This window comes from Netta rufina (genome assembly GCF_964035555.1).
Source record: "Netta rufina genome assembly, chromosome: 4".
Taxonomy (NCBI): domain Eukaryota; kingdom Metazoa; phylum Chordata; class Aves; order Anseriformes; family Anatidae; genus Netta; species Netta rufina.
This window is the reverse complement of record NC_140127.1, coordinates 63,821,804-63,836,932: the sequence shown is the minus strand read 5'-3', so window position 1 is coordinate 63,836,932 and position 15,129 is coordinate 63,821,804. Positions and strand designations below refer to the sequence as shown.

At 39.0% G+C, this 15,129-nt stretch overlaps 1 protein-coding gene across 1 annotated transcript in view; it reads left to right on the top strand.

Moving 5' to 3' along the window:
• STX18 (syntaxin 18) overlaps positions 1–14,999 on the top strand; it is a 66,606-nt gene extending 51,607 nt beyond the window's left edge. Inside the window, exons 7-11 of the mRNA XM_084285820.1 lie at positions 3,759–3,847; positions 11,845–11,903; positions 12,255–12,324; positions 12,913–12,993; positions 14,698–14,999. Coding sequence (XP_084141946.1) covers positions 3,759–3,847; positions 11,845–11,903; positions 12,255–12,324; positions 12,913–12,993; positions 14,698–14,793 — 395 coding nt within the window. The 3' untranslated portion in view covers positions 14,794–14,999. The remainder of the gene's footprint in view (positions 1–3,758; positions 3,848–11,844; positions 11,904–12,254; positions 12,325–12,912; positions 12,994–14,697) is intronic.
• The last annotated feature ends 130 nt before the right edge of the window (positions 15,000–15,129 follow it).

Sequence of the window (15,129 nt, the reverse complement as noted above, 5' to 3'; positions counted from 1 at the left end):
GTGTGATTTCTCCCGCTCTGAAATCTGATTGTCTAGAGAAGTCTAAGACACAGTGTGATTACTGTGTTAAAATTATTCATGGAGGGAAGCAGAAACTGTGGAAAAATATAACATTACATTATTCTGCAAATCTGTTACTGCTTTTTACTTATTTATTAAAAGAGTGAAGTTTCTCTGGGTAGTGACTTGAGGGTTGTACAAAGGGTGGATTCATGTGAAGTGGGTACTCCATTTCTGAACGAAGACTGATATTGAATTACCTCGCAATGTGCAAACCGTTTCATTTTCTGACACGGTATTGCTTATCTTCCAACCAGTTTGTACTTCTGCAGCCCTATTGATACGATTTTTTTTTTTTTTTCTGGAGACTGAATTTTCTGTAAGAAGTAAAGGTTTTGATTATGTGTCATTTCTAGTGCTTACTACATTTTTATATTTATGTCTTAAGCGGTGCAGCACACAGGCACACAGATGAGTTTCACCTTAACACGTTATCAGTATTTCACAGCTGTGAGCTAGTGCCAACAGAAAAGCATCAGCCTTGTAGCATCTTCATAGCTCTTTGCTCTTGTTGTTGAATGTCTCTGCAATCTCTGAAAGTGTACACTCCAACCACATAAAGTGGCATCACAATTTTTAGCTCAGAAAACTGTGCCATGCCATGGGAAACACCATTCTTTGTTCTCCTTGGATGCAGTAAACCACTTGCAATAAACAGAAATGAAGCGTAGTTTACCGCACATTAATTTTGATTACTCCCATTTTCACTCTTATTAGTTCATGCTTTAATTTTGTATGGGAAAGTAGCTAGACATAGGGGTTTGTAATGCAGTTCTTACAAGTGGATGCTGACTAGTCTTTGAGAACACTAAGAAAGTGGTATATCAAAATAAAACCTGTCTGAAATACTGTTTGTAATGCAGTTCTTACAAGGGGATGCTGACTAGTCTTTGAGAACACTAAGAAAGTGGTATATCAAAATAAAACCTGTCTGAAATAGTTTGTAGATGCACACAATATGTGGTTCCTCATTTAAGTGTTGGTTGCTGCTGTTTATGGAAATCAGCCTTGTGACTTCACTGGTAGGTGGTTGTTGAAGCATGATAACATGAATGAGATGACTAGTAAACAAAAAGCTCGGTTTAAATCATATAGCCTTTGTAATTGTTTTTTTTTTTGTTTGTTTTACAAGTAACTTCAAATTTTTAAGAAACTGGAGAAACAATTATGTAGAGAAATAAACTCTTTCATCCATAGGACATGGGTGTTTTAGATCATTCATGTCTATAAAATAGACATGATCTAAAGATCATCATAAAGGTCATAAAGGTCATCAGAGTTTTTTGGTTTCCTTGCTTAAATATTGCAGCTGTAACGGTCTTCTGAGAGAGGTTTTGGTCCTGTCCTTGCCTTGAACATCATGACGGACAGCTGAATGTCCTACGTGGGGTGCTGAACCACAACTTGGGTTTTGTCTGGTGTTTTGGCAGGTACCAAAGCAAAATGTGATTGCTTTTGAGACAAAGCATATGTTTACATTGGCATTAAACTGGACATGCTTCGTGGTAGGAAAATAGTCTCTCTAGAGATTACTTTAATATGCTGACTGTATTTATTTGCATATTACAAATCTGACATTTAGTTTATGGAAATACATGTAAATAATGAGTAGCTTTTGAACCTGTCCACTAGCTTAGCAGCTGTCTCCTGTCAGTATGGAAAAATGTTGAGATTATTTGATCTTTACTTTGTATCTCCATCATTCATTAATGACATCTATTTCTGCAAATTATATGTAGTTAGCTTTTTTTTTTCTTTGTCTGGCTTTTGCTGGATGAATTGTAGAAAAGCACTGCCAGCTCTACAAAAGCTGCAGAATAACTTTCAAAGTGGCCAGAAATGTACCATGGTGACAGGAGGAACTCTGGGGAGATGTGTGTTTCTCACTTACCTCTTGCTTGGATATGTGCTTATTAACAATCACATTGGATACAGGTGCTGTTTTTTAACAAAGCTGACAGTGTCTGAAAGTAATTGGTTCCTCTGGGATAAAATAGGAATACATCTTATTTCTTAGCTCCATAAACTAATTATCTTCTTTTCTTTGAATCCAGTAAATATGTCATTCTAGTTTCAATATAATGTAAATGTATTGATTATCTAAACAAATAACTTTGTGTCTCTGTGAAACAGATTGGAAATACTAATGATGTCCAGTAGAAAACGTTGAGTTGAATTCTTTCTAAATAATATTTAGAAATGCTCTTGTTTTTCTTCCTTATTACTTGTAAGAAAGAGCAGATTTTATTTATTTAATTATTCATTTTAAAGACTGTATGCCTTACCCATAGCCCTCATTTATAACATTATCACTGTTTGGTTTGACATTGTCATCCTGGTTTGGTTGGTGGGAATCGAATATACATGTGTAAAGGAGATGCACGCAACAATACTCTTACTTATTTTTCAAGAGTTTTCACAAATATTCTAATGAAGAATAAAAGGGGAGAAATTCTTCTTAGAATACTTTTAATATATTTGTTCATAAATAGGACTACTCCATTCAGGGGCTTCCCAATAGAAGATCAGAATGATGATGCATCAGTGCTGCTTATGCAATTGAAAAAAAATGTAGGTTTGGAAAATTATAGTAAAGCAAATAAAAATACACTTAAAAATGCCATAAAAACAAAAACAACACATGAACAACTGGGATAAAGTCTAAAGTCTCTCAGGAAGTCTGAAACCTATGAAAAAGTCTATAAAATCTATAAAATGCACTAAACCTTAGTGTATTTTAATTTGCAGTGTGCATCTGATAAGTCAAAGCAGTTCAGCTTGGAATCTGCTCAGTGTTGGTACAAATCTCTCTCTATTTTGGGTTTTGTAAAAATGCCACAGCCAGTGGGGAAGAAGGCCTTCTCAAGTTTGCAGCATTATCATTAGGATTTTAAGCACTGATGCTAGAACAGCTTCAGAAACAGTAGGTTCCTGCTGTACAGTTTCTTTTCTTTCCTATTCTAACTTCTTAGTCTATAATTAGAAGTATATAATTAAGCCTAAAAATAAATCTTCTAGAGGGAAAAATATCCTAGAAATAGCCATTCAAGATGTTTTATGCCCAACTCCTGCTAAGATTTATGCAGATGGTTAGCTTTAATCAAAGGGAAAGTGCTGTTGAAATCAATGGAGCAGCTACGATGCGGCAAGTTTGTGGGTTCAGATCTGACTCCTGTTACATGAAGGAGGACCCCTTGCACAGAGTGCTGTAGGATATGCATTGTGTTATGCAGTTTGAACAGTGTTTGTCCAACAAACTTAGCTCAAAAAATCTATGAGAGTCTGTGCTTACTTTCTGAGGAATGAGGAGCTGGTGGTTCTGTCAAATCTCAGTGGAAGATAATAGCCTTGCGTACAGGCTGTCATTTTGAAAATTGTGTGTTCTTGTTACAATTCAAATGTGATTGTATTTTCTGCCCTAACAAGTCTTAGTGTGTTGTGAGTTATTTTACGTGTTTTGCTGTCAATATTTTAGTGCAACTTCTCATAGTTCACATAATTAAACGTGTATACCTCTGTCCCAGTTCAGGAGTTAAAGGTTATTGGTGTAATCTTGTGCTGTAACTATATGGTGAATCTTGGTTAGTAGGAAATGAGCCATTAACGATTTCATTGGAATTCTGAAATCATGAAAAATGTTTTTTACTTCACCGTTCGGTGCCCTGCATTGTCTCAAGCTTTTGGTGGTTCTTGTACAGACAGGAGTCTGCCTGATGCTCAGTCTAACCTTGGATTGTGGGGAGATGGCAAAGGTGAAGATGAACTGTCACCTGAGGAAATACAAATGGTAAGTGTATCTTTAGCATTACTGGCCATTTTATTATATTTTCTGCTGTATCCATTTGTATCCAAATTCACCCAAGTTCATTTACAACTTCCATTTTATGCAGAGTAATGCCACGACAAGATATGCCTTTATACATGGCTTCCTGGTTCTTCTGGGAGCTGCTAATATATAAAGTCGCAAAATATTTGCATGCAGCCATGACATTAATACCAACTATTTTTTCAGCAATTGGAAGTGCCCTTTGAAAGAGAAAATATTTTTTAAAAAATATAATTATGAAATGCTTTCTTAGTCAGGAGACAGTGGAAGTGAAGGCAGCATCGGGAATGCATTAAAAAATTATGAACAATAAAGACTTTGTGAGTGGCTGTTTTTGACTTGGACTACTTCTAGTACATAAATAGCTGTATTTCATTTTATTCTTCTTTTTTAGGTTGATCAAAATCACATTGATTTTATTAGAAGGAATAACTACAGGCTTTCAGTCACAGCAGAACCTCATGTATTTTTAGCTTTGCTGTATATCCCCCACTATCAGCAGTTTTATGTATTGTTTGTTCCAATTCTGTTTGCAATTGAACTGATATGCTACAAAGTTTGACGTAAGTGATTGCTGACAACCTGTTAGGCTTTTTGATGTTCCTACAATTTCTTGTTTTGAATGTGGCTCCAGATTCTCTTTGTATTAGCACACGTTGTATTGTTTCATATAAAGAAAGAAAAACTTCTTACAAGTAGCCAGTGGCCATAGAGTTTTCAACATGGTGTGCTGCAGCACAGGGTTGCTGCATCATGAATATCTGAGGCTTCCTTGGCAATGATTAGAGATATTCCCAAACAGAGCACGCATCACTTCCCGTCAGAGATGAGTAAGTTGCATATAATTACGGTATGGTTTTGGTTTGTCAAAGAGAAAAGGCTCTTCAGAGGCTGCTCCTGATGTTATCACATTGTTCTTGAGCACCAGTCTGAAATCAGAAGGCTTATTCCTGCTTTGTGTTTTCTCTCTAAACAGAATTTGTCACATACCTTTGTTTTTCTGTGTTCAGGGACCACATTATTAGCCCCCTTGGTGTAAGCTTCCAGAGGATCAGGAGGTAACAAGCATCAGAGGTGATAACTCTGAAAGTGCTTGCTAATAACTGACTGCTAAATGTTAGGCTGCATTTTGTGAGCCTCGCACTCTAGTAAGTTTTAAGTGTGCTACAGCCTTTGCCGCGGTTCTTTGGGAATGAATGCATTTCTTTCTTTGGGAATGACTGCATCCCTTTATCCTTTTTAGAGTAAGGCCCAGCACACCTCACGACTTACGTGAGTTTTGTGAGTTTTGTTCTATTTCTGTTATTGAGTGAAGGAAGATAACCTGGAGATAACCTGGGACTTTTTCTTTTTCTTTTTTTTTTTTCTTCCCTGGAATAAGATATATTTATTGTCTCATGGAGTGGAATGGTTCCATGCCAAAGTAACACACAAATCTACGTTTATAGTTTAATACTTGGAGATTCAGGAGCCCAGAAGTCCTTCAGTCCTGAACTGCTTATTGCTAGGCATTTGCCCAGCTCTTTCTAGGGGAAAACCATTAGACAAAAAATGCATTATTAATCGTTGTCCTTTCAGACCTCTCCCATGCTATGGTTTGTGTTATTATTTTTTACTATGGTTTCTATGATTCTTCTTATAGTGAGCATAAATCTATGATTCTGGCAGTTATGAAGAAATACAGAATACATTTTCACCTCTGCTGAAAGCTAACAAGCATCGGTTGCTTCCATGTTATTATACCTTGGAAGGAGTATACTTTGATTAAGACTTAAAAAAGAAGTGAGTCAGCATTCATGGCACTGTTAATATAGATAGTTTTTCTTTCTCCACCAGTAAGTTGCCAAGTAGGAAGCGAGCTGCTTGATTCTAGTTATAGTTAATGACCTTGATGGAGGTAATTTCTTGTCAGGTAATTTTTTACAGTTGGATTGGATTGCCTATATTGGGGTTGCTGCAGTGTAAATCAGGAGTTGTATATACGTATGTGTGCACAACAGGTTTTCAAATGTAAACTTCGCTAGTAATATGTTGATACTCAAAGCTGAGCAAGCCATTATTCTGCTCTGTGGACCTAAAAAGATTTTTTTTTTATTTTTTTAGGGTTTAGGAACACTATAGTTTGCAAAGACTAGGGATGTATGTAGTGACTATTCCACAGCAAGACTGCTTTCAGTGTATTTTCAAGTTACAGCTACGTGTTGACCTTTATTAGTAGAAGTTGGATACTGTGTAACCTTGCTCCTAATGGATTTCAATGCCACTGGAAGCCATTATTCTAATTTTTGTGTAAATTTGGATCCAAGGTGTAAATTATAGGTGTAACTGGGACATAATTTGAGTACTTGAAAGTGCACTGATTTTATTCATTGCTTAAGTAAATACTTCCTAGTAATATGCAATACTTAATGACTTTATTGTGCTTTTAATGCAGGAATTTAAGGGTCTTTAGGAACTCTTAGTGAACCTTTACAGCTTTCAGAAATTGTGCCGCTAAAAGGACTAATTATTTATCCTCTGCATTATGTTTGCTGTTACCGAGAAGTTAATTTCTACTTTTTAAACATTTGATTTGCAAAGAGTGGACCAACTCCATTTAAGTTACTAAAAGAAACCCTAGCAGTTCTCAGAAGAGGGTAGGTTAAAGTGTAAGAAACTGCTGTATTGATTTTTAAATTGGAATGCGTTGCGTCAAATTGTACCGAACAATTCTCACTCATGGTTCCGTGATCCTTCCTGCGGATAAAATAATGAATTAAAGCACTACCATGTTGTTACAGCAGCAACTTATTTCAGTATTCTACCCAAAGAGTTCTTTACATCAGTCGCAGGCTGTTGTGTGATTTGCACAGTAAATTTCACTCTATAACTCTGTGCACAGGTATGTGAATGTTTTCATAGTTGTTGTGAGCGTATGTCTTGTGGTTGTGTAGGGTGGGGAAAATGTGGTTCTGCTGTATGAGCTGTGAAAATCTACAGCTTTCTAACTTTTTATCTTGTTTTTTTTGTCTTTAGTTCAGGTATAGTACATTTCATAATTTATCTCATGGGATAACAAAACAGAACTGTGATTCTTTCAATGCATTAGGCTTTGAGAAATGTCTTAAGCAGTCACTTTATATCTTGGTAGCAGAATATGTCACTGCCATAAAAAAGGCTTCTTTAACAAGCCATAAATCGTTGAGCTGTACTGATTGCTAGAGCTTGCTGTATGTTCACATCATGTAAATCCCTTTGTGACACATGATAGGCGACGTGTCCTTCTGTTCTCACCTCTTGTTCACTTGGCTGTGTCACCACATCTTGCTGCTGTTGGAGCCGTGCCGTCCCTCAGCCCTAATTTCAAATTGCAAAGGCTATTTAGCACTTTAAAAAGCAATCTGTGCCAGTGGAGGATTTCAAATATCAAAGGGTTTTTTAAATAGTACTTTCTCAAGTGGATTTGTGCTATTTGTAAGGGATTAAAAGCATTCACTGTTTCTTTATTGAAAATTTGCCTCCTAAATTAATTATCATCTCAATTCTGCTAAGACAGCAGAATAGGGATTTTTTTTATGCTGAATATTTGTGGAGAAATACTTATTCGTACAGAAGTCAGGAAACCAATTACAGCTTGGTGGCTCCACATAGTCACTTAATGTCTGTGCAGTCAGCTCCGTGCTAAAGCTCATGGATCCATTTTATTGCCCCGTTCCTTGGCTTTGTTCTGAAGTGAATCCCCTAAAACCAGAGACTTACAGCGGGGTCAACGTAAAGGAGTGGTGAGACACCATTAACCACGTGCTGCTGTGCAGCACGTATCACTGCATTAGTATTTTAACAAATGCTCTGCTCTGTAGAGATGCCACAGACAGCAGTGATAATGACACTCCAGAGTACCGTAACACCGGTACTTTTGTATTTAGCAGAACCATTGAATCTTTAGGGTGGGCATCAGTGGGGCTTCAGGGAACTGTGCATTATGTTCCTCGCTGTCCCACACCAGTCCCACGGGGCTGGGCTCCTGCCTTGAGGACTCGGCCCCACAGTGGAAGTTACGGTGCATGATAGCATCAGGGATCTTGGACTTTCTTTAGTTCTTTAACCAAGAAAAGCAAGCTGTTCTTGCCAGCCAGGCAGCTAGTGAACCTCTAGTACAGAAAGGTGTATTTTAAAAGAAATAGGAAAAATTTTTTTATTATTATTATTATTATGTAGACTGCCTGCTAGAAGACTAAACCATTTTCTTAGAGACTGTTACCCTGTTAAAACAGGTGTCATTTCACACTCACCAGTAACAAATTTCTGTTTTTTAACCATAACCGTGTTCCCCTAGGTCACGCAGCTCTACCTGTAGTTTGCGGTCAGTAAGGAGTCAGGTAGTGCTTCTCTGAGGGCCTGGTGGGACTGAAGCGAGATGAGAAATGTTGCAGCATGAAGCATGGGACACAGCAGAGATGGTGTGGGTTGTGAGAAGGAGGGGATGAAGGTGATGGGTATGACAGGTGGCTTGCCTTTTTTCTTTTTTTTCCCCTCTTTTCTGTTACTCTGTGGCAGTTTAGAAGTCCTTCTCAGCTCCTGCTGTCAGCTCTCCCTTGGTTCAGCTGTACCGTGTGCTCCTGTGGTGAGATTCAGTTTACTGATTTAGTAGAAAACTCAGGAAAAAAGTGGTCAGGGAGCTAAAATGTCATCCCATGAAATCAGACGAGCAGCAGCTTGTGTACAGGACTGTGTACTCGGGGAGAGATAGGAGCAAGACAAATCCTTCCACGGCTCCTCTAGGTCTTCCGCTGTACCCCAAGTGGAATCAGAACATCCTGAGCTGGAAGGGACCCATGAGGACCATTGAGTCCAACTCTTGTACACTTATCTTTTTCTTTCTCTCTGTAGGTATTATGAAAGTATTAGATATGGCAGAATATTTTTGATCCTTTAACAGAATGCGTAAATCATCATGTGGAACAACATGTACAAGGAGGTGAACAAGCTGTACAAGGAAGATCTTAAAAGAATCGGGCTAGAGATGCTGATGAAATGATTGGGGCAGGGAGGATGTCACAATAGTGGCGTCCCCCAGGGCTCGGTGCTGGGGCCAGTCCTCTTTAATATCTTCATCGATGATCTGGACGAGGGCATTGAATGCACCCTCAGTAAGTTTGCAGATGACACCAAGCTATGCGCATGTGTCGATCTGCTTGAGGGTAGGAAAGCTCTGCAGGAGGATCTGGATAGGCTGCACCGATGGGCTGAGGTCAACTGCATGAAGTTCAACAAGGCCAAGTGCCGGGTCCTGCACCTGGGATGCAATAACCCCAAGCAGAGCTACAGGCTGGGAGAGGAATGGTTGGAGAGCTGCCAGGCAGAGGAGGACCTGGGAGTGATGGTGGATAGTCGGCTGAAAATGAGCCAGCAGTGTGCTCAGGTGGCCAAGAAGGCCAACAGCATCCTGGCTTGTATCAGGAACAGTGTGACCAGCAGGGCTAGGGAGGTGATCGTCCCCCTGTACTCAGCTCTGGTGAGGCCGCACCTCGAGTACTGTGTTCAGTTTTGGGCCCCTCGCTACAAGAAGGACATCGAGGTGCTTGAGCGGGTGCAGAGAAGGGCGACGAAGCTGGTGAGGGGCCTGGAGAACAAGTCCTACGAGGAGCGGCTGAGGGAGCTGGGCTTGTTCAGCCTGGAGAAGAGGAGGCTCAGGGGCGACCTTATTGCTCTTTATAGGTACCTCAAGGGAGGCTGTAGCGAGGTGGGGGTTGGTCTGTTCTCCCACGTGCCTGGTGACAGGACGAGGGGGAATGGGCTTAAGTTGCGCCAGGGAAGTTTTAGGTTGGATGTTAGGAAGAACTTCTTTACTGGAAGGGTTGTGAGGCATTGGAACAGGCTGCCCAGGGAAGTGGTGGAGTCACCATCCCTGGAAGTCTTCAAAAGACGTTTAGATGTAGAGCTTAGGGATATGGTTTAGTGGGGACTGTTAGCGTTAGGTCAGGGGTTGGACTCGATGATCTTGAGGTCTCTTCCAACCTAGAAATTCTGTGATTCTTTAATATATAGTCACCAAACATAGCAGTCTAATAACAGTAAATTAGTTACTCCTAGAGATTGGCTCTGTGAAGTAAGCTGTGGGTCAGATGACCTGTATGAACTAGCCACCAGTTTACATGTTGCATCCTAATGACGAACCGCGTTGTTACTTAAATTACCTTGAAATATTAGGTACTTCATTTTTAGCTACTTCAGTATTACTGTTCTAAAAGCTCATTTGCCTTCCAGTTATGCAGCACTACCCCCTTTGTTATTGTTAATTCTCTGCGATTCAGACATTATTTTTTCTTCTCCTTCCTTCATTTTTTTTTCAAAAGATAACAGATCCTTTCAAATACTTACTGTCTTCTCTGGGCATCAAGACATTTTCTTGCAAGTTCAAGCGTTGGGCCTTTGCTCAGGTGGTGAGCAATTACTACTGCACAGACTGGAAACAAGGTCTGATCTGTAAGCAGTGCTGCTCTGCTGCTGTTTTCATCTCTGACAATGCACTGCTTTGTCCCAAGAAGGATAATGAGACCTCGCAAGGTGACTGAGAGGAATGCTGCCTGTATACTGCTAATGAAATTGTAACTTGATTGAATTACACCGAAATCCAGAAGTGTTATGTAGTCTAGTTTGAAATAAGTAGATTAACTGCATTAGAACTGGGCTTGCTGTCTTGCACAGTGCCAGTGTCACATCCTTTGGATTTTTAATCCTGTTTTCTGGTATTCAGGCTGCTGCATATATCACTCAGGATTTAGAAATGAGGCTTGTCAGAGGCACGTAGTGGGTAATAATTTCAGGATAAATGTATCCTGGGTGCTACTTCTGTGCAGTGGCAGAGACAGGGCTTTCCTAGCTTTGTGAGGAACGTGCAAATACCACACATGTCCAACTGGTACTGAGCTTTTGCTTGTGGGGAATTAATTGGTAGAATACCTTGACTAACCTTCCCCACTGTCCAACCAGAAGGGTAGTTGTGACCCCTTCAGGACAAGGTACTCTGTTGGCAGGAACCTTTTGGCAGGGGCAGGAGGCAGCGATCTGAGCGCATTGCCCACACCTGAGAGCCTGGGGAGTTGGGAGCAGCACACTGTGGGGCTCGTTCCTGTGTCTGGCTGGCAAGGTGGCAGGATCGAGCTCATTGATTTAGGCACCTGGAAAATCCCACCTTAGAATGTGGTAATGGGTCCTGTTTAAAATACAGCCCTTACAATGCTGCTTCCAACTAACTGTTATGATGTGATGCCTTTCTCAGATGTATTCTAGCAGCGTATCTAAAGCAAATCTTGTCACCGTACTTGCTGCACCATAGTTCGTTCCACATTGAATCCCAAATGATCTGACAGGGAAGTATATCTAGAAAATCAAAGCTTGTTTTCCTGTATGAGGTTTTGTGTTTGTGCTTGCACATTTGAAAAATGTAGTGCCAAAACTGTAGTTCTAAATGAAAGAGGCTGGCTGGAATAAATCAAGCCAATGCATTGGTAAAGTATGAAGTAGTAGACATCAAAATATTTCATATTACAGCAAAATCTGCAAGCTGTTAACTTTGTGCCATGGGTAGAACATGAATAAAGTGAATGATGGTGTAAAGGTGTCACATGCTATGAGAGCTTTCCCCACTCAAATTTTTAAAATAAGAAAGGACAAAATTCATCCTCTACATTTTTGCTTAGTGCAGAGAACTAGAGCAAAATCTGCAAATTATTTTGGGGTTTGGTTCATAATGGGAAGATAATTGACAAGTGTTAGAATGATAACACTATGATGTTAATGATAAATATGATGAATGATAAATGTGCAGGCTCATATTGTTCATAATGGTAGTCATCCTTGGAGATCTTTGTAAAGGAAGGTGAAGGTTGCTTTGCTGGGGCTGAGGGCTGAGGAAAGTTCACTGAGTCCAAGCTTGTGAACTCTAACAAGACTTTTTTTTTTCCCCTCTCTTGCAGTTTGAACAGGAGAACCAGAGGCTTGTTGGAGAAATGAACAATCTGTTTGATGAAGTCAGGTACCATTTTCCATTTATTGCCAGGTTGCTGCATGTGCTGGTCCCGTAATCAGGATAACATCCACGCATTTGTTGCTGGGCACCTTGCTGCAGGAATTGTAACGGTGTGGTGGAGGGGGAGACAAAACAGGAATGCCCAATTCCATGTAAAACCTGGAAATTAACTGTAGGGGTGTACATGGAGTTGTGTTCCCGTAGTGCAGACATCCCACCTTACCGCCACATAAGACTGCTAACAGAGCCATGCCTGCTGAACAGCCTGCTGGGTTGAACAGGTTGGAGGGTCTAAAGCTGTAGCAGTGAGAAATGCTTGCAGAAGTTTCTAATGGAGTATTTCTGTTCTTTGCCAAGACAAATTGAAGGAAAAGTGGTAGAAATCTCCAGATTGCAAGAGATATTCACTGAAAAAGTCTTGCAACAGGTTAGTGTAATTTAATGCTTGAAGGTTTTCCTGGGGGTGTTTTGGTCTTGGTTCTGTGCAAGATGTAAACATGAGAGTAATGAACTTTGGCACAAATGTGAAGGGAAAGTTTGTTTTGGTTTGTTTGTTTTTTTTTTTTTCCAAAAGCAAAATCAAGATGGTAATTACTACCATTATGTATCAGTGTATACTGGGAATGGAAAGTGCTGTGTGTTACAGTGATCCCTCTGTCTCAAAATTAGTGTTCTACTAACTGTATTATTTAATAGCTTATTTTCTGTAAATGGTAGCACCTCTTCCAGGACAGCCAACAAAAATAAGGCCAGATTTGATGCTGGGTAAACAGGAGACTTCCTATTGATCTTAGTGGCCTCGGTTCAGGCTCATAACACCACATTAAAAAAATTGCAACTTAATTGCCTCTATGTCTTTGCATCATTGAAGAAAGTATAAATAAAGCTAAGATGTTAATAATACCAGATTTTATTTTATATTTGAGTTCTGCTTGTTCCCAAAATCCTTACAGATGTTTTTTTCTAAACGTTGTCACTGTTTCTCTCTCTTTTTTTTTTTTTTTTTTTAAAACAGGAAACTGATATTGACAATATCCATCAATTAGTTGTGGGTGCAACGGAGAATATCAAAGAAGGCAATGAAGACATAAGAGAGGTAATGTCTAAGCTGTGTTTTTCAATTCATTTCTTTCTCCTGAATTTCAGTTTTGCCCAAGTGTTACTGTAAACAGCATGTAAAAGTTAATGCATGATACTGTGTGTATTGGGGAATCAGGACATGATTTCAAAAAAATTGTGAATGCACTTAGCTAATTTACACATTTCACTCTGCTTGTCTTGCTAACCATGATCTGAAACTAAATGAGTCTGCAGAAATCTGCTTGGCCCTACCTATTTTTAAACGCGAAGGTTGTGCGGTATGCATTTAAGCTCATCTGAAATTTTGTGGGGTTTTCTGTTTGTTTTGTTTTTAATTAAAAAAAAATAATCAGAAGACAATTCTGCAATTGCTGAAACTGGAGTTAAACGCTAAGCATTACCAGAAGAGTCTCTTTACCATGCGGAAGGCATCTCATGCACCTAGTAAACAAATCTGTCCCGTTATCCTACTAATTAGAATGAGATGATGCTTTCCTTCAGGAGCTGCGATTTCAATAAAAACTGAGTTCCCAAATTAGCCTCTGGAGTAATTGGCTCAGTTCTTTCTTTTTTTTTTTTTTTTCCTCCTGAAAGCACATTGAATATGTAATTCAAGGTTGAGTTTAGCTACTGCTCAGCTAGTCTGAAAAGTGCCTCAAACATGCATTAGCAAGCATAACTTAGGTGCTTAAAATTTCTGATTTGGGAACTTATTTCCACATTTCTTGGAGTAGAGTAGGGAAGATTTAGAGTATTATTTTCAGCAGCTGTCCAAGAGATATGGTGGTATGGCAGATCATGGGGAAGATGTGAGGGAGTTTTCAGTTCTGATGCTGTTTTTGTTGTTGTTTTTTAAGGACTTAAATCAGTAGATTTAGTAATACTTAGCATACACTTAACCATGCCTATGTGTGACTCTTAAGCACTTGACATTAAATAGGACACTGGAAGGGTAGAGACAGGTCAACAGATTGTCCCAGTGTTCATAGAAAAAGTTGGCATTCATGAGATGGCATGAACTTACATTATTTTTGCTTTTGTTTTCATATTTGTAGGTGGAAATAAACTTCCCAAACCATGCTGAGAAACAGTAGAAAAAGTTCATTAAAAAATTAACTCTCATTAATGTTTATATCACATGAAGAGTTCCATGTAAAAATCTGGAAAATGAGAGAGAAAAGCAGGTTTCCTCCTTTCTGTCAGTCTGAATTTTGGGAAGGAGAATCCTAGAAAAATATTTGCTGCATTTTGCTGTAGTTGTTCCTTGCTCTACTTGCTTTGAGGGTGAAATACTTGACAGTCCTAAAGCAATCTCTAGAAATAGCTGTTGTCAGTTTCTTTGTGTTGATTTTTATTTATTTTTTAAATCACAAGAGATTTATTAGAGTGATATTAGACTGATTAATCACAGAGCTTCACTTTTGGAACTTAACCTTTAAGCATGTACGCATTTTGACGTAGTTCTTCACATTTTGGATGTTTTTCTATTACCTGGGATCTGGATTTATTTTCTTAAATCACCAACTTTAACATTTTGTGAGAAGCTATAGTGTGATAAATCTAAAGTGGTACAACCAGCCTGACTTTTATTCACCTGAAAGTAATGGCAGCTTTGTTTTTTGTTCCGAAGCCACTAACAGTCATCATGGGTTGTCTTTTTTGGAAATATGTACTGTACTTTTTACTGGTGAGAGTAATCAAGATAATCTTTTCCTTACAGGCCATCAAAAACAATGCTGGATTTAGAGTATGGATCCTCTTTTTCCTTGTGATGTGTTCATTTTCCTTGCTTTTCCTGGACTGGTATGATAATTAAAAAAATGAAATTGTCTACATGCTTTGTAAAACTTTTGACATTTTTTTCCTATGGAATGGGGGTATATACATACCTGTATATTTTATGCATTTTTTTTTGTGCTGCTGTGATGGAAATATTTTCCAACAAATAAGCACATGCATATGTCCATTGCTGCAGAGGGAGACAATAGCATTCATTTTATCAAATGTGAAAGAACACTGAATCCTACACACTTCAACTTTTGAAAGAGCTGGTAAGAAAGCTACAAGCTGGAGCAGAGCTAAAGGGGTAAACATTGATAAGTAAATAAAAAGTGATTATTGTCAGTGACCTACGCTTATGGTACTTGAAGTC